The following is a 24798-nucleotide window of genomic DNA, read 5'->3' on the forward strand; positions in this document are numbered from 1 at the left end:
AATGCACCACAGCTAGTCTTACATAGTGACTGGCACATCCCACAGTAGTCCTGGGTGCCATATTTAAAGTGAAGAACACAGTCTTTGAACGAGTGGGAGCAGAGGCAGAATTCACTCACACTGGGTGCCGTTAGCCTCTTGGCTTGCTGACTAACTTGACCTCGAGTGCCCCTGTGATGTCCCCCTTCTCCTTCAAACTCTTGCCCTTTTGCCTTCTACACAGCATGAAGGTCCCAACCAGACTCACACCTCTTGACCCTGGAATTCCTTGCCTGTATATCTATAAAAAGCAAACCTTTGTTCTTCATCATTAGTCCATCTGCTGTATTAGTACAGCACACAAAAGCAATTAAGAATGCAGAACTGTGGAGACGCCATAACCCTAAATATGAAACTCATATAAAGGAGAGACATCTCATTGACACAGAAACCCAGTTACATGACCAACAACACACACAGCTTTAACATACTCAGAAACTGATTTTCTTCAGTATGCAACATCATAGTGTACATGCAGTAACTGTATGGCAATTTCTAATAAAATTATTCAAGTTGAGGTCAATGCTCAGTAAACAAGTCCATTTAAATGCATCAAAGATGGTGGCTTGCCAAACGGTGTTATAAAATTTTCATTTACATTTTACTCAGTCAAATATGAATGGTAACGTACTCCAAAAACAGTTCTGTGCACAATCTATAATAACATGACCCTTTACACAGTTATTAATACATTTAAATGCAAAGTTTAACCTTGGAGATTTGTCCTTAAAACCTATGAGGACAAATATTTGCACAAGCCAAAAATGTCTATGGCAATCCACCATTTTTTCATAGCTGGAGTGCCTGAGGGAATACCAGGACACACACAAGGTCAACCCAGCAGGAGGGCATGCCAAGCACCTGACTTCAGAGGGACACGGGACCAGAACATAGCCTCTGGCTGCGCACTTAGGCGACTGACAGTGTTCCTACTTTGCACCTATGGCGTCTCTCTAGAGTGGAAGAAAAGTGCAGGGAATGCTCCAAACATAACGTCTGCAGCACTGGCGGCAGAAATACTGCTGCAATGGGTAATGGGAAGACCGCAGCTCTCTTCAGGAAAGTGGCGCTATCGCCACCCAGGAGTGTGTGAAATCGAATTTTTAACTTCACAGAAGCAGCACAGAGAATATTTGCATTCCTCATGAAGTCTGACACTGCTGAGCTAAACAGTGACTGAAAATGTTCACACAACTACTTAGCACACACCTTATCAGTTACTGAAAATTATCACATGACTATTTCGCTACAGTTTATCAGCACTACTGATTGCTCATGTGTCATATTCTCAGAGATGTGACAGCACAGTCATGTGGACAATTCTGTTTTCACTGACTTAAACAGACGTGCAGTTTTCTGATTAGCTTTATATAAACTGATTTCCCCCAAATCTGTAAGACACTATGGTGTATGCCACGCACTGAACCTATCATTCACATGTTACTGTAGTTACATTTAAACAATTGTTTTGGCAAGGGAACTAGATCTTTCTTTAAGTTGTGGTCTTCGGCAACGCTGCATGCTGAGCATTGGTGCAGCAGCATATTTACAAACTTCATAAAGAAAACAGCTGGGGATGGCCACACATGCCTAAAATCCCAGCTGAGGCTTGAGGCAGGAGAATCATGAGTTCAAGTCCTGTCTAAGCTACAAAGTGAGACCTGGACTTTAAAAGAAAGAAGCCGAGCCTCAATAAAATTTATCTGGTTTTAACAATGATCTGTGAACTATCATCACAGTCATTATAAATACCATCATACACATCCTTATCACCATCATTATAAATCATCATCATCATCACCATCATTATAAACATCATCACTATCACTACAATCATCACCACCACCACCACCACTACCACCACTACCACCACCGTTCTCTAATCTCTTAATTGGGCATTTTAAAAATTTGTCAATACATTTACTTTTTTAATCTTATTGTTTTATCTTATCTATTTAGCAAAGCATATAAGGTGATGAATCTTATATCTATGTATAAACCCAAAAGCCAGAACTGGTTAAAATCATCACTTTAAATCTTCATGTAAATAGGTGTGCTACTGTCTTTAGTGCCATAACTGTTCTATTTGTGCAGGAAGAAACTAGGGCATAGAACAGTCTTCCAAGGCCAACCAGCTCAGAATTAGAAAAGGTCAGATCCAGACCACCTAGGTTCAGAATCTGAGTGTTGTCCCAACCACTGTGCCATTCATCTCTGTGGTTGTCAAAGATAATTCCAACATAAAGGCTAAAGCTTACTTGGGCTTAATGCAGACTGCTTTAACTTACTAATGAGTACATAGAAATAGTCATAATTAAACATATGCTCTGACATCTTTGGTTTACATGGGATTAAAGTAAGTAAAATCCTCAATTTTCTGCCTGGAATGCAACACTGTTCTTTCACATCCTGCTTCCTGGGACATCTTACTGATTTAGTCAGAGGTCAGCAAGCTGGAGCCTAAAGGTCAAATTTGGCCCATCACTTGTTTTGAAAATAAAGTTTTACTGGAAATAAGCCATGTACATTCATACACAAATACTACACTTATACATTCCTTATACAACAAAGGAAGACTATGTAGCTGTAATTACAACACTATGTGATCCATAAAGCTTAAATAGTTAGCCTTTACAGAGAAAGTCCATTAATGGTTTCTGGCAGGCCATCCAACATTTTGGCTTCTCTGTGCCACACTGAGTAAAGAATTACCTTGGGCCACACATTCCAGTAAGTATCCAACCTATTACTCATGGGTTATGAAACCACTTATGAGTTTATTCTGTATAATGCTGCTGTCCTGGACCATAATGCAGGCTGGGCTCTCTTGTGTAAGGTCTAGTTTAGTAAATACACACTACCATTAGTGTGTTGGGTTCTTTCCAAACGCTAACCTTCTAAAAGTGGTACTCTACATGGTTCAATTAATGAGAAGATGCTTTGTAGAATCTAGTGCACCCCAAAACCCCAAACTCCCCTTCCTTATCATGCTATTCTCTAACCACAACGAAATGCCAAGTCTCCTACAAACCTTTCCTCTGTGTGGTGAAACCATCCACATTCTGAGAGAACAAAGTCAACTGCCACTTCCCCCCACTAGGCCCTCTCAGACTATAGCAGCCACAGAAATGACCCCTCTGCAAATGCCTAAAGTACTCGGGCTCTTTACTTGTGATGCAGTGTTGTTTTGAAATCTAGATTCATTGGTTCTCAAGGTAAATATTAAGTGCTTCTTATGTGTCAGGCATGGTGCTAGATTTTATATAAGTTATAAAAGATTTCTTTTTGTTGATAAACTTAAGGAGAAAACACTGCAGCATTCCAAGCTGCTTGTACTTACACTTATTTACTTATTTTTAGAGATTTGTTTTATTTTTAATTACATGTACATGTGTGTCTGTGCACAGATATGAACAGGAATGTAAGCACAGGTACCAGTGGAGGACAGAAGAGCACATAGCATCAGATTTCCTGGACCTGGAGTTACAAGGATCTGTGAGCCCCCTGAAGTGGGGACTGGTACCTAAATGCAAGTCCTCTGCAGGAGAGCTCCATTCTTACTGCTGAGCCAGCTCCCCCAGCTCCCCCAGCTTGTATCTTTAAGTAAAATTATTTAAAGATTAACTTTCTTAATTGTTAGTAGATAAAAATCCACCATAATCTAAAGAACAGAAATGTCTAGCATTTGTTTTTGGTATTTTCAGCCATATTCCTAAAGAACTAAAATTAATAATTAAGTACATTTAAAATTTTATTAATATCATAAAAGGATAAGTTTAATATTTGAATCACCCACATCATTGTATTACTTTGCTAAGACAGAATACTTCACAGTGATAGTAAACAGTCTAGTAAGTTTTAGAAATTAAGAATGAATCAAACAACCATGTTCAAGTATTATGAATTAAATGAATATAGAGACCATTTAAGTTTCAAACTAGCGTTTTTGAAGTTCATTCTGTTAGTGAGTTAAATGATCGATTCCACCATTGTAAAAATAATGTCACTTTAATATAGACACTCCCTATGAAGATATGGGTCCAGTTTGAAATCTGTCAAGTTCTCTGTGTAGTCAGTCACATGGCAGACATTATCAGGGAAAAGACACTTGGAATGCCCAAGGATGAGGCACCCCGGCCTGACACCCACCTGCATCACCTTCTGCTGGATCTCCTCTAACTGTGTGCGCTTACTGCGCTGCCTGCAGACTTCCTGGTAGCGCGTGTACTGCTCCCGGAGTGAATCTAACAACTTCATAACCTGTGGCTGTGCGAGCAGCTCATCATCCATAGGAGACCACGAGACCCCTCCATCAGAGCCGTTAAACCGACGCTGCTGTAATTCAGATAACAACTCATGCCCTTTACAAACGAAAGATACTTGTAATTAATGCCCACAAAAAATACAATCCCTATATGTCGATATTCTATATTACAGTCCCTGATTTTAAAGCCTATTCCTCTACCTTCTCATAAAGAATAAAATGCAAGTTAAAAACTTCATATATCACAATGAGTAGGAAAACTGCATATGTGCATAAAGATGAGAAAATAATCATTTTATATATACTAGGAAAAATTTTTGAAACAAATGGCCAATTGTGTAACTATATAAACCCTATACACCATAGTAAATGTAGAATATATGTGGAAATCTATATTTATCAAGTTCTTGGTGGAATAATTACTCAAGACATTGTGTCAATAAATCCTCTTTCTCTGTAGAGCAAAATTATATTCTGTAATTTCCATTACTAATTCAAGAAATGTGTTAGAGGGCTTCAACTCCTTGCTCTCAAGCACAGAACTTAAAATAAAAGTTGACAGTGGGGCAAATGCATTGTCAAAGTAACTGGAGAAAAGTTTTATGAGCAGTGCAAAATGATATTGAAATCACCTCTACAGGAATGTCTATAGCATGCTGACTGACTAGTGAACATGCCATCGTAGCGGAAGAATTACCTATAGCAAGCTAACTCAGGAATCCACTCATACATGAGAAACTGACACAGAAGAATACATAACAAGCATATTTACAATTTTAAGAATAAAGAGACTGTTTTCCTAGGACAAAATTATTCTGATTATTACAAAGGTATCAAAAATATGGACACTATAAATCTTCTCATCTTTATTTTGGAAGTATCCTAAATTTAAATAGCTTTTAAACTATAGAAAGCATTTTTATTATAGCTTTCAGATATAACCAATTTCTAAAAAAAAAAAAAAAAATACTAGATTGTTCTAAATCTCCATTATATACTTTCAATGCCCACTTTAAGTGTCCATAAAACACAACTTAGTGCACACATATAAATATTGAAATGCTCTTAAATCAGTATTTTCAATAAGATGCTTTCAAAAATGCTAAGTAATTCATGGAACTAAGTATTCATATAAAATAGTACTTTTACTGACCAACTATTGTAATTTCTAAGCATGTAATATGTAGATTGTAAGTATTCCGTTACTCCCTAAGGAATTAAAATCCATATCATACTGAAAACTGAAATAAATCTGAATAAATATATCAAATCTATTCAGATTTAAAAAAATTATTCCTGGCATTTTATAATTGAAAAAACATTTGTTTTAAAAATCTGTACAAATACTTAAACACATCTGAATGTTTGCATGGGCTCCATATATATCTTTAATATAGAATCCATCATTGCAGCATGGAGCATGGGGCATCAGTGCACAAGGCCACTGCCGAGGGTTTAGTGTTCCACACAGATGAACACGAACTGCTGACAACGGCTTCTGTACTTGGACCTGCTTTGAACTGTGCTGATAACTTGACTACAAATAACTGATTTACTTAGGTTATTTTTTCATCTCTAAGCCTTGACTTCTTGAAGTATAAAATAGAGAAAATAATATGAATTATATTATCTCAAACACTGTTGAGAGAATATAGCACATAACAAGAATTCAACAACCCAATGAGATAGAATTAAATACACTTTGTAAAATCCTTTTTATAAAACAGGAAATAAATCCAGTATTTCAAGGAGGAAATAATTTGTCACTACTAATTTTTAAGTATTATATAAACACCATCAGGTTAATCCCAAAGCAGTTTGAAAAAGTTCCCTTTAATTTTCTACTATACTAACCACAAACACGTTGAATACATTTTTTAAAGAGACCAGTACTTTACTAGATTATTACTATTATCGCTAATAAATGTTTTGTTTTTTACTTTACCTGTCTGAAGGACTGTCTCAGGATCAACAGACGGAAGAAAGTTTAAATCCACAGACCTGGCAGGCATCAAAAGAATCATTTTTAAATGCTATAATATTCCTATAAAGCTACTTCAGAAATTGTTTTACACATAATACAGGTATTCCAGAAGGACTGATGCTAATTTCTACCAGACCATTAAAGAGCCAACACCAGCGTTCCTCAAACTGCTCCGTGTAACGTAGGAAATGATTACTACCAAACTCATCTTATAAAGCCAAACCAGAGAGGAACACAGCAAAAGAGAACAATTTCCCTGAAGGAAAATAAATGCACAAAATCTTCAATATAATATTTGCAAACCAAATTCAACAACACATTAAGAGGATTATATACTTAACTGCCAAGTTGGGCTGGCTTCATAGCAAATATAAGAAAGGTTCAACATACATAATTAAGTAAATGTAATATAGAACACACAGACTTCAGGACAGAAATCTCAATAGATACAAGGAGACAAGGGTTTCCCCTCTCTCCACTCATATTCAACACAGTATCTGAAGTCCTAGCTAGAGCAGTGAAGGAAGAGAAATAAAGGGATACAAAAAGGAGAGGAAAAAGTCAAACTATCCCTTCATGAAGATGACACAGTCCATGATCATATAACTAAAACACCCTACAGAGCCAACCAGAAAACTCATAGACCTGCTAAAACACGTTTAGCAAGTCAACCTGCAGAAATGACTAACATGAATACATATATGCATGCATGTGTGGTGTCCTAACAGTTATGTTCCACGCCTTCCCTACTATGATATTGTTTCTTGGGCGGCTGCATTTCTGCCTTTACTTTCTGAAACATGTGAGAAAGAGGAAATTCAAGAAAGATAGAGGAGCTACCAAATCATAGCCAAAGAGCATACTGCTATATGCTGAACTAAATCCTGTAATTTGTTAACTGATCTATGCTCTCACCTCTTGGGTAGCCAAGATGCTCCCTGAGGGCTAACACAATAAAGGTTGATAAAATTTTCAAGAGATGGAAGGGATTCTATTACCTAATTATGAAAAACAAAAAACAAACAAACAAAAAAAAAACAACTGAACAATAACATTTGAGGGTGGAAAGAGACCGGTAGACACGAGATTTTATTAATACTTCATATGGACACACAAGTCAGCATTTCCCAAAGTCTTTCTCAAATACTCTTCCTAGAGAAAGATAACATGGCCCTGAACTATTGTCGTATAAGCATGGGAGGTCTAAAGAAGCACTTAGACAGGCCTCTTTGATGCTGTGCTCCCTCAGAGCCCTTAGGCCAGGTTTACAGCCATGAGCAGGGATAGAATACAGAATTAAATTCTGTCCATCAACTCATTTTCTATGGGTACCTTCTTCATATGCACGTCTTTCCTGAGAAATAAAAGTGTGTGTGACAGCTATATAGGAACCACATACTTAGCCATATATATGTATTTACACTTTCATAAGGTGTTGTGGAACTCTGTTCCCCAAGTAGGATATTCCAATTGCTGTCTTGAAATAGAGCAGCTACATTTACCATCAAGAGATTGTCCTAACTGTTTTTCCAGAGGACCTGGGTTCAATTCCCAACATCCACATGGCAGCTCATAACTGTCTGTAACTCCAACTCTAGGGGTACTAAAACACCAATGTACATAAAATAAATAATTTTTTTTTTTTTTTAAAAGAGATTGTCCTAAGACTGGCCCATTGCCATTTTCCTATGAGGGAGGAGGGGGTGCATTAGACAGCACAAGAGGCCTCTCCCCACCTGCTGGATATACAAGGGGCTGACACTTGCTAGACCGAGAGTCTCTTCTTTGTGACACAACTGCCTATAAGTTGCCTACTGTCTTGTAGGTAACCTCTCACACATGCTCTCACAAGTAACCTAAACAAATTATTGGTTCACTAAGCTAGAACTGTGTGGGACCATTACTCTAGTGGGTCACAGGTGCTCTGTCTGGGATGAAAAGACATTGTCTGTGCCTCCATGGGAAAGCCACACAATATAGACTATGTACAAGACATTAACATTTGTGACTATTTATGGTATCCTTAATTAGACTGAAATTCAAAGTATCTATTTTTATATTCTAAACTCATTTTAATCAACATTTGGTAAAATTATCATCCTCTTACATCCGTGTGACTGTGTTATTTCAGGTGACTGACACATGACCATATTTACATTCATATGCATAGGTTCCAACACAGGGTCACGGTCAGATGCAAAGGAGCTAGATGAGAATGCTTGCTGGTTCCTGCAAATTTCCTAATGAGAAAGCACAGCTCTAGTGACCACCGACAATCAAAAGCTCAGAGGTGATTTATTTCTTAACGTGTTTTAGCCTTAGGTACAAAGGAACTCGGTCTATCAACCAAAAGGGTAAGACTGGCTAGGCTGCAGAGGGCAATGAACACCCTGGTAAGGTAGTAAGTCTGGAAAGCTACAGCTGGATGATACAACTCAACCACTATGTCAAGTGTGATGAAATGCCAAACTCTTTAGCTATCTGGTACTAATGAACTTAAACAAAGTTGTAAGAATTTTATTTCGAGCTGTAAGTGTTCTCAGGAAAAGGCAAAACCAGGAAGAGTTGAAAGTGGCTTCATTTTCAAAGTATGTTCTTATAACACAATGCTTCCCAGCACAGGGAAAAAGGAAAACAGCCAGGCTCATCAGAAAGTAGCTTTTTTAAAGCCAACTAAGTCAAAGGAGCGCTGTGTGTGTCAAGCGATGCTCACTAGCTGTGCGTGGCAGTTTCTGAGTAGAGCCTTGTTCACTGTGGTCCTCTTAGCCTGAACCAGCAGCATGGGCATCCTTCACCAGATGACCCCACCTACCTTTCTTTCTCCTGCTCATTCCCCTTGTCACTTCCATTGTTAATCAGAGCAAGTTCATCTAGTAATGATGTAGACTCCTTTGTAAACTTCTCAAAGACCTGCAACAGGAGATTGTATAGACGTACCATGAATAATCTCAAAATCAATACCTAATAAGGACTTTAGTGAGCAGCAGCATTAGTCAGTGGGATTTCTTTTGCTTCCCAAAGTCACATGGTACAATTCAACCACCAGAGCACAACAGTGCACAGAGCCTGGAACCAAATCACATCTCAAGCAATGAAGAGTTTTAATGGCAATGAAATTTTCAAATTTAAATGCATTAAAGTATTCAAACTTATTTATATTTTATAATTTACTATATTATAATTTATAAATATAATGTATAATATAATTTATTTTGAATTTATTTCCATTCTTATCCTTCTTTAAGAAACATCTGTACAAATAACAAATTTTACAACTATACAAATGTTACTGAGACCAGTTATAGCCAATTCTAGTTACAGACCATTTCCTCATCTTACTCTATCACCAGTCAAGACTGATCATATGTAACAGTCAAGAGGTTTACAGACAAGTATGTAGTATAAAGATATATTACTTATCATTTTAACACGAGTCAGTATTAAAGTAAGTATTTCTGAGAAAGGATGTGGGCACATCTGAACACAGGTAGACAGACAAACAGTTGTCTGATAGATGTGTCACTGTTTAGATACGGGGCAGGCATGGCTATTCATTGAGGGATAACCAAAGTTCCCTTAAGTCAGCATGCAGTCTCAAGAAGCTACTTTAGATACCATTCTCTCCACAATTCAATAAATGATGCTGTGTGACACAGAGCAGCACACCTCAGAAGTCTGGACAGGGAGAAGCTTTCCGAAATGACAAGCTTAGTCTTTCACGCTGCATCGCAGGCTGATCACTCACATGATGAGCATCTTCTGAAATGGTTGTGTCATGAAGACCACCTCTCAAGAAACTGTGCTGCTGTCATTTGACTTTAAGGTCCTGATCCAATGGTACAGCTAACACAGAGTGCTACTGTACCCTGCCGGGCTGATCTAAATGTTTCAGTCCGTATTGATGTTGTCTTGCTCACAATTACCGAAGATAGTACTACTATTAGGATCACTGAGCTACAGATATGAAAACTAAGACATGGAGAAATTAAATATATCAGGGAAGGCCACACACCCAGTTTCTAGCATCAGGACTCTAGCCCAGTGACCCTGACTACAGAGTATGGGCTCCAAACACTACACTATGACACACACAATGTGCTACTTCATTTTTATAGGGACAACCTACATCTTAGTTGATTAAAATGAGAAAGTCAGTCACATGTAAAGACATTTGACTATCTTGTTTTATAATAATATACCAACCAGCCTCTTATTTAGCCAGTCCATGTGATCGTAGGTAAGACTCCCACCAAAGTCTTCGGTCAGCTGGCATGGCTCTATGTAACGAGTCAGCTTATTGGCAGACACTAAAATAACCTATGGAGAAGAAGAAAAAACACTAAGTAAACTATTCAAGTCCCCGAAGGTAAATAAGGAAACAGAATTAGGGTAAAACATGCAATACTGCTTCAAAATGATAGCAAGTTATCATTTATTTAGTTAATGCAACAACATTTCAAATCAATTCAATGAATTATGGTTATCTGCTTTAAAAATCTATCAAAAATTCTGACAATACCAACATTTAAAAAAAATACTAGCAGCTCAGATAAATCTATTTTAATATCTTATCAATATTAAAAATCCATTGGTAATAAAAATCTTTTCCTTAATAAAATCATATGACAAAGAATTTTATATCAGTTTAAAATTAGCTGGCTGTACTAAAATGATAATGAGTATTTTCTAGGCAAACCCTGTAGGAATATGTACTCCTAGCATCCAGACTGTTGACACGCAAACACCATTTCTCAGTGAACGGAACCAGACTAGTCAGGGTGATGACGAAGTATGGAGAAGAACACCACCTCGCCAGGTCACTAAACACTGACAGAGACCACTACGGCAGCACCAAAGGGTCCTGAAAAGATCTTCACTGACTGAAGACCTCAGTAAAAATAAAGTGGACTGAAACACCGAATGGTTTAAATCTGTGAACTTAAAAGAAATGGTAATCTTCAGGCTAAGCCAAGGGGTGAAGTCATTATGTTGAAGATCAGCAACAGAGAGCAGTAAACAAGGGCAGCAGCTCTCCTAAGAGGGACCGATGGCAGGCACACAGCAAGAGACGGCAAGTCTCTCCCTATGCAAACGCTCCAGCAAGGACACAGAGAAAGGACAGTAGAACTGAGGGGTTGAGACACTGGATGGCACAACTATTAACAAAAAAAGATAATGGTCGACAAGGGAGTCTCATTATCAAGGAACACATTGCAAGGAGAGCAGTCTTGGGAAAATATGACTGTGGAAATCAAGGCTAAAGGTGGTGAACGAGTGTTCAGTATACTTTAGGATGCTCATGATGGGAAATGCTGCATCTGTCCAAGATGCAAAAGATGAAAGCTGGTCTGCCCAAGAATGACAACAATGTGTGAAAAAAAAAAAAGAAAAGAAAAGAAACTGAAGATTAAAAAGCTTCACTTAATGGAAAAGCCCATGATCCGACAACCAACATCAGGAGGACTGCATATTCATTCCCAGGAAGCAGACACCATTCAAAACCCTTCCTGTGCTTGTAATCAAAGAAAACCTCGGCAGATAAAAACAAAACAAAAATCTAACTGAAGAAATAAAACAAATTTCCAAGAAACACAAAACACTGCTAACAACATTTCCAAAAGAGTAAAAATCAATCTATTCTGAGCTGTACATGAACTATGAGTGACCACAGCCTCAAAGCACAGATTCAGACTGCCCAAAGAAAGTGTTCCTATGTAGAAGCAGTTACTCGGACTTCATAGACACAGAAGGAAAGAAAGTGGTTCATGGAAAGACTTTTTCAATAAAGCTTTCTGATGATGTTCTTAGCTTTCAGGTTGGTGGAAGCTAGTGGTCTGCTGTTAATATATTCTGAAGGTCTTTACCTGTTGTTGAAATGATGTTAGATCAGACAGAGAGGCGAGCTATTCAGGGGGCTAAAGATAGCCCAAAGTAATTTGGCTCTAGATCTATAACATTCCAACTCTCCACAAAGTTCTAATGAACTTCTATAAAAACTGAAAAGACTAAACATGGCCAGGGGTGTCTTTGACAAAGGAACACAAAGGACACCTTTGGTCCTGGATCTCACCACTGACAGACATCAAGAAAGGTAATAAGAACACAGAAGAACACAAATTTGAACTAATATACTTTTATTATTATGAGTGTTTACAGCTAAAAAGGGGTGGGAGGAGCATTCTGACTTTTGGTGTCTCCATTTGAGGTCAGGATTAATGCCAGATCTAGTCTTGTCACTAATATACAGACCCTGTCCTCTGGCCAGCGACATTTGTCAGTCATTGGTGAGGTGCTGGTGAGGGGCAGACGAACCTGAACACACTGCTAGTGAAAAGGAAGCTGAGCAAGTGGGTATGTCTTTCGGACAGGAAGGATGACAGGGAAATACTGAAGTCAGCAAGGAAAGGCCTATCCAGTGGACAGTGAGAGGCACTGCGGAAGTGAGCAGCAGAGAGGCCACTAGGAGGAACAATCCACGTGATGGCAAAGAAGATGAGAAATCCTGTGGGAACAGTGACAGGACCACAAGATGCTCAGCTGATCAATGCTGGGGAAGCTGACAGTGAAATTTTGGTATATTATATTGAATTCTAGGAAGTAAAGAATTTGGTCATGCTTGTAAGAGCATCAGCATTTGTAACAAAATTATACTGTTAAAAAATAAGTAGAATATCTACAAAGACATAGGCTTTTTTTTTTTAATCAAAGCCCAAATTATCAGAAGTGACTCCACAGAAAATAATTTTCAATTAACTAAGAGTCAATGTTGAATTTAATTCTATCCCTAAGCTCGAAGTTCCACTTAATGGCTGGTGCTGGACTTCCCTTGAAAGTTGAATCTGTTTAGTGGCAAAATAACCAGCATTTGAAATTAATCCCATCTCTTTAGGACATCAAGCTTTTAATAAGCACTTATTTACTGGGTAAATACCAAAACCGAATCTCTTCAGTGTCTAAGAGAAAATATACTGATACAAGAAGCTTCATTCATTAAATTCTTCCATTTTAAGTCAAACATCTATGACATCAGCCCAAAGCTGTTTTTTCTTTTATCCTCCAAGATGCTAGTTCATTCATTCACACAGGAGCAAACACCAATGCCTAAGCAGGATGTGACAGGCTTTCAGAAAAGGCACCGGGTTTTCCTATTCTGCTCCCAGTCTGAGTCTGAACAGCTGGCACCCGTTTACTTTGCATGCTCGCAGAGTAATGTTTCCTGTAGGTCCTAGCTATGAACTTCGAGTCTGAAGTGTCAATCTCCTTGGTGCCAACCACAGCACACAGGCTTTCTTGGCCTCAGCTTCTTGGGATGTGGTTTTCCACACCAACTGTTAGGAGAACACTCTGTACTAGCTAGAGCCATCTTCCTTTAGTTGGCTAGCACACATCTCTCCACTATGTCCACATAACAGTCAAATTTACCAATGACAAGGTTGCAAGAACAAGCAGGGAGAAGCAGCTGGTTTCTACTTGGTACACAGAAAGCCAGAGAGAGCACTACTCCAACCAAAGGGACTACAGAGAAACCTGAAGCCTGTGGTACATGGGGAAAGCGAGAGAACGAAGCCAAGAGCCCAACCAACTCATGGCTACTGTAGCTCAACACTTTCCTACCCACTAAAACCCAAAGAAGATGAATGGGTTAATGTGCAGATACAAATGCCATTTACCTCGATTTTTACTGTCTTAAAATGTCCAATATTCAATTCAGAATAAAATGAAAAGGCATACAAGAAACATCACAGTCAAGACTCAGAGCAAACAATATAAACATTAGGAGACACAAATGATGATGTGTCTGGTAGCGGGAACTATTGCGATCGCTACAAAGTGGATGAGAACAAAAAGGTCATAGACAGGGATGGATGAGAGGTCACCAAAGACAAAAAATAGACTGGTCACTTAGGGCTTAAGGGGGCTGGGTTTTTGGATACCACCCCAAGTACCAAAATCTAAAGATTTTCAAGTTTTCTAAGTACAGTGTTACTGCATTTGTATTATCCCACATGAAACTCCTTCATACTTTAAATCAACCCTAGATCACTTATGATAACTAATAAAATGCAAATGGTGGATAAACAATTGTTAAAGTGTATGGTTTAGGAATAAAGGCTATGTTCAGTCCAGAAAGAAGTGCATGCATCTGTTTGTGGTTTTTGGGAGGGTTGTGTGTGTGTGGCTGTGCATACACGCATATCTGCCTGCCTGCTTGCTTGTCTGTTTGTACAATGTAAGTGGAGGCCAGAGGACAACCTTGGATACCCTTCCTCAGGATTCTGGAGGCCATTCACCCCTTTGTTTGTTTGTTTGTTTAAACTTGGGGTCTCTCATTGGCATCAAGGTCACCAAGGTCACTAGCCAACCCCAGAAATCTGTCTGTTTCCATCTCCCAAGGACTGGAATTACAATTATGTGCCATCATGTATGGCCTTTTCACTTGGGTTCAGGGATTGAAATCAGGTCCTTATGCTTGCTCAGAAAGCGAGTTAGCAAAGGGGCCATCTCCTGATCCCAGAAGGAACTTTTTCAAATATTTTTGTCGCGCCTGCCTCGACCAGCAAGGAAGACGCGACACCTGGATCCTTCTCATCACAGTTTATTCAGACCTTTGATTAGTTACATTGTGTCTCTCTCGCTGGGGCAAGCCTCGCCCAGCACCTAAGTAGGGCTGGGCAACCAACCCCAGGCAGCCACGTGGGCACTGTCCACAGGTTCACGCATATGCCAGCAGCACACGAATCCAGCCACAGCCAAATAAGGAGCTGTTTACCATAAAGAGTGTTTGCCATCGGGAAGGCAGAGGGTAGAAGCCAGAGCCATCTTTAGGGTGCGGCTACACGCGGCTCTCTACATATTTTCATATATGATTTGGATCCATGAATGTGAATACTTGGATGGAAGGCTGGGAATGCAAGAATCAAATAGAGATGCTACACAGCAAAACCTTGGCAACAGATGAGGAAACTTTCCAGTGGTCTTGTCAACAAATTGAGTTACAACCAAAACAGAGTCTGAAAATGGATCAAAATTGAAAAAACTCCAAAAGAGAAAATACCCAAACTAGGCTGGGAACATAGCTCCATAGCAGAGCACTTGCCTACCATTCATAAGACCCTAAGTTCAATCCCCAGAACTTAAAAAACAAAAAAAAAAAACTAATAAGAAGGGGATGATACGGGGTTTAAAATAAAGCAGATCAAATAAGAAAAGTGAGAAAATTTCAAATCATCTAACATGGACACAGTTAAAATTCCAGGAATACAGAAAGCAGGGGTACAGAAATATTTCAAATCAAAGTGCCAGAGAATTTTCAAAATTAATGAGGGACATAGTCCGGAGATAGAAGAACTCTAGAGACTACAAACAGAATGAATGCCAAGTGAAAGATCCACACATATGAAAGAAAAGTGCTGAAACCCAATCCAAGTGGAATCCTGAAGGTTGTCAAAGGGAAAGAGTGACCGAAGCATAAAGGTTACAGACGAATACAGCGGACTGCATGTAAGGAAACCCGAAAACAAACATGGCAGATCACGGACACACACTTCTACATCGACGCTAAGGTCTAGAGCAGCCTAGGACCTGCTACATTTCCTCTTCATAATCACTGAAAACCTTAAATACAAAGATTCTAGTTATTAGGAGTTAGTACAGAGTGTACAGAAGGAAATAAAACTTTTACAGTTTATGAAAAAGACTCTCATTCAACAAGTGTATGAGTGCTGAGTATAGACTAGTTACGGTTCAGCAGGTACAAAGCAAGTACTTTTAAGTAACTAACAGATCATGCACAGTAATACCAGCAAACTCTACTTTCAAGGATGCAACACAACTGTTTTCATAAAGATTATACTTACCTCAAAGCCAAGTCTATCCTTTTCTTTCCAAAAACAAAAGTGTGTTACTTTCTTATCCCAGAATTCATCTGGCTTCACTACACATACAAGGGATACCTCAGCTGGAACAACATTCTGAAAAACATAGAAGAATAAGTACAAATTACACATGCAAATGACTTACTAAATGTGCAAATTACTAAACACTTGCGATGATGCTACAATACTTAGAAAAGAAATCAAATAATAAAGCAGAAGAAACGCTCCAAACTCAAAATCTAAATGGCAACAGAGACAAGCTATTAGGAAAGTTTTCAAACAGTTCTAAACATACCATACATGTCAATTACATTTGTTATATACAGTATCCCTGCTGGGAGTATGTTTAGATTAAACCACAAGACTTACATTTTAGCTAAGAAACTAGTAAAATTGGTTTTTCTATGGTATGGGATAAATGTTTTCTAATACCACCATCATAAAGAATTTCTTCAGGAAATGAGAAATCCATTTCTCACAAAGTTAGTTTCTTATCTGCCATTACATAAAAAGTCAGGATTCTTTGTGATTACTAACTGGAAGCAGAAGACAAAACCACGTTTTCACACGACACAATTTCACACTTTCTAAAATGACCAGGAGTGGTAGTTAACCTTGTAAGTGCTTCTTATGAATGAGAAAGCTGCATAGAAGTCTAACTTGGAAATACAACTATTCAATTCTGTGGTGCAGTATGAGCAGAAATCCGGTGCTCCTGTACAGACGGGGATGTAGCTAAGGTTAGCAAGATAAACTCAACTGTTTTCAAACCCCTTATCAGAGAGGCTGGGAAAGTTTAGGGTGTGGTTTATTCATTTATGAACCTATGAAACATCTGCATTTCAAAGTCCCCGGATAGGAAAGCTATGAAAAGCAAGAGAAACAGGGTCCCTCCTTCAGAGCATTAGTGACGGTAGAACTGGGGAGCAAGAGAAACAGGGTCCCTCTTTCAGAGCATTAGTGACGGCAGAACTGCTCTCACGTGGCTGGGGAGCTCCCAAACAGCTGGCTCCAGCCCCAAGACCAAAGCGGCAAGTCACTTCCTGAGTAGAGATTGTTAACTAGGGGAGAATGGCAAAGGGAATTCTGAAAAGGTTAGATTTGAGTCAGTCCAAATGTCTAAAAAATTACCTATCAGGGACTGAAATCACAGCAGGGATTAAGTCAACTGACTGTCCTACACAACTGTCACAGATCAAAGTGCAGTTCCAGCCGGTCCCAAGTCCTCACTTGTGACGGCTGAGTGTTACAATCAAAGGAAGAGCACAGACCACCATCCGTGGACGGCTGACCTAAGTGGAATTTAACCAGTGTTTCCGAGAAGTCAGACCGGTCTCTGGCATTGGGAGGCTACCACACATTTGACAGAGAGGTTGCTATGGGACACCAATCTTAGAAATTGGTCCTTTGAGGACACTTTTTGAACTCAAGACAGAGCCTAATGCGGAAGCATTTAAGTCATATCCTTAGGAAGGAAGCAATAGGGGTTGGAGAGTTGGTTCAGCAGTGAGGATCACTGGCTGCTTTTTCAAAGGATCCGGGTTCAATTCCCAGCACTGACATGGCAGCTCACAACTGTTTGTAACTCCAGACCCAGGGGATCTAACACCTACTTCTGGTCTCCTCGGTCACCAGGCACAGTTGAGATACACAGACAATGCATGCAGATGTAACACCCATACAGATTTTAAAAAATTAAAAAAAAAAAAAAAAAAAGAGCAATGGTAGATAATTTGGGATCACTTCAGATACGTGGGAAAAGCCAAGGCCCAGTACTTGGGCTGTGCCAACTTCCACCTCTGTGAGGCTGAACTTAAATAATGTATACAGTACTTGAGCCACACTAAGCTCCAACACTAAAGCTAAAACCTAAAATTCTCTCTTGGTTGCCACCCTCAAATCCTTTCAACCCAACCATCCTAGGTTGGAGCATTGCACAGGGTTCTCCGAGTGGAGGATCTAGAAGCTCAGACCCATTTCTCTGCACAGAACTTAGAGCCGCCAGTCATCACTCAGGTTCACTGACCCCCTCATATGCCACTGATGCTCACTGAACACATGCTGCCTGTTCCCGCTAATTAATTATATTTCCCCAAATCAGTCGACCAACTCATTTCATTGAATTTGCTTCTTTTAGGGGTGTCACTAGGTGACAATCCATGCCAGGGGGGGCTTTTCATTTCCTTCCATTTATTCAGAAAACTTGTTTTATGTAGCTCAAATACTGCCTTTTCTAGAAACTTCTAAAGAAGACCAGATGCCCAAGAGCAATCCACCCCTTTAAATGTTCCCATGTCACATGACAATATTTTCGGTATCCTTGCAGCAGATAACAAGAGTTGGCTGTGTCTCTGTGCATGCCAGAGAGCGACAGAACAGTGTGGGGGACACAAAGAAATACAAGACCAGATGCCCTACCCCAACTCTGCAGACTTAGTAACTGTTTATTCAGTGTGACTATGTGAGCTGTTAATGCCCTGCAGACACGGCTATGAAATACATTTCTGGGCTGTAAGTTCTTAGTCTGATCATCGCACACCCTTCATTTTTATTCTTGTTTCTTGGTTGGCGTTTCGTTTGTTTGTTGATTGTTTTAAGAAGGTACTAGCATGTAAGACTGACCTGTAAAACTTGACTTGCTTCCTATATAACCAACAAGAAGCAGCCCAGGGGAGGGAGTGTGACCCTGAAAGCAGAGCACCCAGAGCACCCAGATGAGTCCTGTGCTCTTGGTCTGCACACATGACAACCACAGGCTTTCTTGTTCACTGTTCCAACATGCCATACTCTTTTCAGCCTTTAAAACCTGTACAGCAAGGTGGGGCTCAACTCCACTACTATATAAATTCAAACATATAAAAATGGAATTTAAGCAATCCAGTGGTAGTGTGGCAATATTTTTTCAGAACTAAGTCCTTGCTGAGAAGCCTGGGCATGGCCTGATAAATAACATATAACTGCAGTTTTCAACATGATACCCTGCTGAAAAACCGAAAAGCATTTCCTGACCAACAGACAAAGGAAACAGAATCACCTGCAGCATTAAGACCACTGTCTTCACCACATTCCACTGAGACTTTCTGCCATCCACGATCACGGTAAATCCTCGGGCCTTACACTTCTCACTGAAACAAAACACAATCATGGGTGTTAAACCAGGTCCAGACTCTCCTCATAACCCTGGCAGAAGAAGGGAAAAGCTTTAATAGCAGGTAGGGTACAAATCATCTCGACTGGTCTAATCTACAATATCAATTGATAACATTCTCCCGAGTATTCTTTCCATTTCCTAACATTATTTTTTTCTCATTTCTGAAAGCATTAATCACAAGCTAATTTGGGAGGAAAATACTCTAAAACATGGTGAATTAAGGTCTTAAAAAATGATGAAACCCGAGTACCATTTTAACAGTACCAACAGCTTCTCAATTTCTCTATTTGTAAAATGGGATCAAAGAGAACCAGGTAACTACCACCTGCCACATGTCCTATGCACACTTCTCACCAGAATTGAGGATTCGAGAGGAAACAGCTAAAACAGGTGGAAAATAATAAGCTATGACTAAACCACTGGAGACGGCTTCTCTGTGCACAGGAAATCTAACACGATGAGGTCATATTGCTTTACAAATTGAATGAAAGCTTAAATGCACCAACCTCTAACCCATCGCTACTTAGATTTTTCTCATTCTTAGTCACCTGGCCAGCAAAATGCTATCTTCAGTATTGCAAAATGTGTTGTACCATATTTAATTATTCAAATATTTACGCAATGTAGGGCTGGAGGGATAGCTCAGCTGTTAAAGGCTAGGCTCACAACCAAATATTTATGCAATGTAATGGCTTCTACATGGAAAAGTTCCATCCCAAAGACAAAACTACACAGCAACCCTTACCATTATCATTATGTGCCTGCACATTTAGTGCAAGGGCCTCAACTGCCCTCTCTCAGTACAAGAGAGAAACTTCAGCCTTGCCGACTAGAGCAAGGATTTGGAAGGGAAGGCAGTCCAGCCCAGAGTCCTTTCAATTACCCATTATCAGAAAGGTAAATAGCTGACCTTCCCTGGATTTCAATCTGGCAGTCTACGAGATTTCAGAGGCCCTCCCTGTTCCCTCCCAGCATCCACATTAGTCACAAGTGTTAATTTAAACATATATTAACTCTAGCATATATCTAACTAGACAAGCAAAGCAGCATGTCTACTTCTCCTGAGAAGCAGTGAGAACTCCAAGAATGAGGAGACAGAGCTCAGTATTTGGAAGAGAAACAGGATCCTTGGTAGGCAAAAGCAGAAACTGGGTTAAATAAACCGAATGTACCCCAAAGACAATGCCAACAGAAGCACATGACCACACAAGAACGTGAACATAAATAGAATAGTGTAAGTTCTGATAGTACAAAAAAAGGAGAAATCCAGTGTCCATCATCTGCTAAACAGGAAACAAAACAGTACAGCCACATCAAAAATTACTGGTCAGCAGTTGACACATACCACAATACAGATAACCCTTCAAAACATTATGCCCCAAAGCCAGACTTGAGCACCCAGAGGTAGTTTAATTCTCTTGTACAAATGCACAGAGCAGATTAGTGGCTGACTGAGGCAGGTGGTGAGAGAAAATGGGCAGGGACGGCTAATGTAGAGAGATTATTTTGGACAGATGAAAACTATTTGGAGTTAGTGTGACCACACGACCCTGTGACTATACTACAAACCACTGAATTGCACACTTTACTGAAACAGTAGTTTATGACAGGTTAATGAGATGTATTTAAAATTTCAAGTATTCAATGTTGGGATCTACATTGAGGGGAAAAAAGGATCCTCTCGACGTTTCTGTGGAAGGGAAGAGGGATGCAATACGCACCTGAACCTAGACTCACAATAGCACTTAAACACTTGCAGGGAGTGGGAAGACACCAGACACCCATTAGCACTGGCAGGTGCATGTAAAGAAGAAATTCCTAGAAGTCCTAGCAACAAGACATATATGAAGGTCACTATGCCTTAGTGGGGCTTTACAAGCCCAGAAAGGCCAGCCAAGACAGGGGAGCTGGATGCAAAGTGGCCTCTGGAGAAAGGCAAGAACTCAGGGTCTCCTGATGCTGAGAAGGTTGCAAGAAATGGAGCCAAGACAAAGGGTTCCAATGTGGGCCTGACACCCAAAGATACACACCATTCCCAACACTTGCTGTTGCCTTATTAGCATCTATAACCCTGAGATGTAGGTCACACAATCATTTGTTAAATATGTTTTTTTAAAAAATAACACATTTATATTTCAATGCATATTATAAATTATCTGCAGGTTAATACTGTGAAAGTAATGAAGCTTGCAAATGCCATCTGTAACGATCTTAAAGGATAAAACAATACATCTTTTAGAGTGCTTAAAAAGACCCTTAATTTTAATTTCCTTACATTTTTCACTAAGATTAAAAAATGAAAATATATACAACCCAGAGATATTATTTCAAAACTGCCAGCCAAGTGGTATTTCAGATGCTTTACAAAGGGCATGTTCACAGGTCCAGGGTGCTGTAAGATACCACACAATAAAGAAAAAGAAAAAATTTAAGACCCTAACTCATCAGGGCCTTTCCAGGGTCACAAGGCTGCTTTAAAACAGCTCTGTAAAAGAAATGTGGATACCAAACACCCTCACCTCTGACCCATGAAAGCCTTCTGAAGGATTTCTAGGGCCAGTGCCCTGATGCTCATAACTATTTCTTGATTTTATCTTAGAGCTCTTCTTTTGCTCAAAGTTCTGCTGATACATATCAGCACTGGTTTGAGTGTGCTTTTATTATAATTCATCTTCATCCGAGGACATGCTTGCAGAGTATCAGAATGTTTGTCTTCTAAGACTGTTAACTCCTAGCTCAATGCTGTGAGGTTAGGAGGCCTTGGAAAATGTGTGACGACCTGTCTGAAAATGGCTGAGTCAGCATACAACAGCTCTGCTCCTCCTATGCTGAGATGCGTCCGACCACTGTCTCCATGGACCCAGCCTCTCCTCTAACCCGTGACCCAGCACGTCGTTCCTCTTCCAAAGTACACGAGCCACACTTCTCTGGCTGGTGTACCCACAAGAATGCTGAACCTGCTCCTGTCCCAGGGCCTCTGCCCTGGACAGTAGTCTTTCATCTAGTACTCTGGGGGCTGACACTCATTTCCACCATCTTGGTCAAGTGTTACCTCACTGTTCCGTAAGCTCCCACTGCCTCTCCTGAGTCTCTGGGTTTGCTGTCTCGGCGCAGGAATGCCTGACACAATGAGTACGTGTCTGTGGCATTTGTGTGCTGGTCCTTAGGGAGAGCTGACCACTGGTCCGCTTTATTCCCTGCTTACTCAACACCTATAAAACTGAGGTAACCGTGCAGGCTCTCACACAGTCACCAAGCAACAGAGACTTACAGCCTCAATGGCTACATGCCTTGCACTACCTCCTGAAGCCCCTTCCTTCAGAAGTTTCTCCTGCAACACAGAGTGTTTCCACAACTAGAAAAAGATGACTTAAAAATCAGAACTTAGACTTCTAAAATTATCAAAATTTGAGAAATGTACAAGCTAGTTTTAACAGATGTTGAATTTCTATCAGGAATTACATGAACAATTCCTTGGAAGCATTTTATGAAAGACCTAAATTGTGAGCCCAGAAGATAGCTTCTGTGGTTTCAAACCCTGACACTCTGTCACACAGTCAGCAAGTTCTGGTTGAACTAGAAAATAGCATGATTTGAAGTACTGCAAAACACACTGTTGAAAGAAAAACTCTAAAATTTTACAAGATATCCAGGATTTCCTTTAGAATATGATATTCAGTTATTTTCATGTCAATTATCAGTGGCATGGTCCAAATTTCATGAGCATTTACTAGAAATTATGAAGCCGTGACTGTGGCTCATAATTTAGGGGAGAGGGAACAGAACTCCTCTCAGGCGAATTAAATGGCTCAATACTACCTATTGTTTCCTTAGATGTTGGGTATTCTTTCCATATCTACCACCCAATCCCCATCCACAGGTCAAATCTGAGGTCTACTGTAATTAAAGTTTTAAAACAAAGTTCAAAGCAACCACAAGCTTGCTCCAAACAACTTCTGTCCTCACAACTTTTACATCTATTTAGTTTTTTGACAAATGTGAATCCCTGAGAATAGTCGGTTAGCAGGTCCTACAAGCCCACATAGGTGTACGCAGAGTGCTGAAGAAAAGGAAGCCCTCAGGAAGACAAAGGCAGACACTGACACGAAGCTGGTCAGTATTCGTGAAACAGCATAAACCCTGGAAAACTTAAAAAGAACTAAATAATGCTTGTAAAAACTGAAGAACTACCCTTAAGCACATCACTAAATTTATAATACGTATGCCTGAGAGAGACAAGAGAGAGACTAAGCTGGGTAATTTTTTACCTGTTTTGCCTTCCACCTGACTTCCTAGGTTCACACTCCTGGATGAACACAAGTCAGGAGACAGGAGTTGATTTGCTGTGCCTTCACTCAGCCTCGGCTACCCAAGCCTCTTGCAGGGTAGCCTCCCAGTAGCCTGAGTGTGATTCCACAAATCCCAATAGCAGCCTCATCACAGGTGAATGCATCTTCTGGAACTCAGCCTCAAAGACATGTGGCAGTGTTGGAGGCACATTCACGGAAAAGTAATATGTAGGTAGGCCTCTACTCCTGCCTTGCTTATTTTTATTACATTTTATTTACTTGTTTGTTTATTTATTGTTTGGGGTTAGCACATGTGAAAGTCAGAAACGTCCCTGCAAGCCTTGGTTTCTCCCTCTACCACACGGGTCCCAAGTATCAAACTAGCAGCAAATCTTTATGCACTGAGCCACTGCACCAGCCTTTTACCTACGACACTTTCAGCATCTCATTTGAACCTCCAAACCAGAGTTCATAGAAACTGCAGCTATGCTGATTTGTACTAATTTGAAGAAACAAACAAAACAACAACAAACAAGAAAATTCCCTTTTAGATCAGTGTAAGAAACAGCAGATTCTAGCCCCACTCTGTGACTGACTAGCTGTGTGATCCTGAAAAAAACAAGTCTCTTACTTTCAGTCCCCTCAACCATCAAACAGAAAAGCTGGCCCCAACAGTCCGTCCAGGACTATTTTCATGATTTATACAGCCGTGAGTCTACCTGATCTCAGTTACTAAAACAAGGGGCTTATCACTCAATGGGAATTGACAGATAGCAACACAGATCAGCAAGGCCGCTCTGTGAATGCACTGACTATGGGTCTGGTCATTCTCCTTTAAAGAAAAGAAGGAGAAAGACAGAAGCCTTTACTTGAAGTCTTGGGCTTCTCTAACACTGAAAGGCCAGCAGCATCAGCTCATTGAATGATGCACCACACCAGAAGCGGGTCTGTGCCCCAGTCAGTTCTGTTGTCCACCTGACACCCATGAGGAGAGGGAACCTCAGTTGAAGAACAGCCTGTATCTGACTGGCCTGTGGGCAGTGCCCTCCCCAGGCAGGAGAGCCTGGGCTGGATAAGAACGGCAGTTTAACACGAGCCTGGGAGCAGGCCAACAAGCAGTGTTCCCGGTGGTTTCCGCTTCAAGCTCCTACCCTGAAGGGTGTTCCTGCCTTGGCTTCCCAAGATGATGAGCTAGT

At 40.0% G+C, this 24798-nt stretch overlaps 1 protein-coding gene across 3 annotated transcripts in view; it reads right to left on the reverse strand.

Annotated features, from left to right (window-relative positions):
* Sestd1 (SEC14 and spectrin domain containing 1) overlaps positions 1-24798 on the reverse strand; it is a 98658-nt gene that overhangs the window by 29267 nt on the left and 44593 nt on the right. For all 3 annotated transcript variants that reach the window (XM_036183775.1, XM_036183776.1, XM_036183774.1), the window contains 6 exons: positions 19197-19287; positions 16145-16258; positions 10491-10604; positions 9100-9197; positions 6249-6304; positions 4189-4400 (listed from right to left, as the gene is read on the reverse strand). In XM_036183775.1, the coding sequence (XP_036039668.1) occupies positions 4189-4400; positions 6249-6304; positions 9100-9197; positions 10491-10604; positions 16145-16258; positions 19197-19287 (685 nt within the window). The remainder of the gene's footprint in view (positions 1-4188; positions 4401-6248; positions 6305-9099; positions 9198-10490; positions 10605-16144; positions 16259-19196; positions 19288-24798) is intronic.

This window comes from Onychomys torridus, chromosome 4 (genome assembly GCF_903995425.1).
Source record: "Onychomys torridus chromosome 4, mOncTor1.1, whole genome shotgun sequence".
Lineage (NCBI taxonomy): Eukaryota > Metazoa > Chordata > Mammalia > Rodentia > Cricetidae > Onychomys > Onychomys torridus.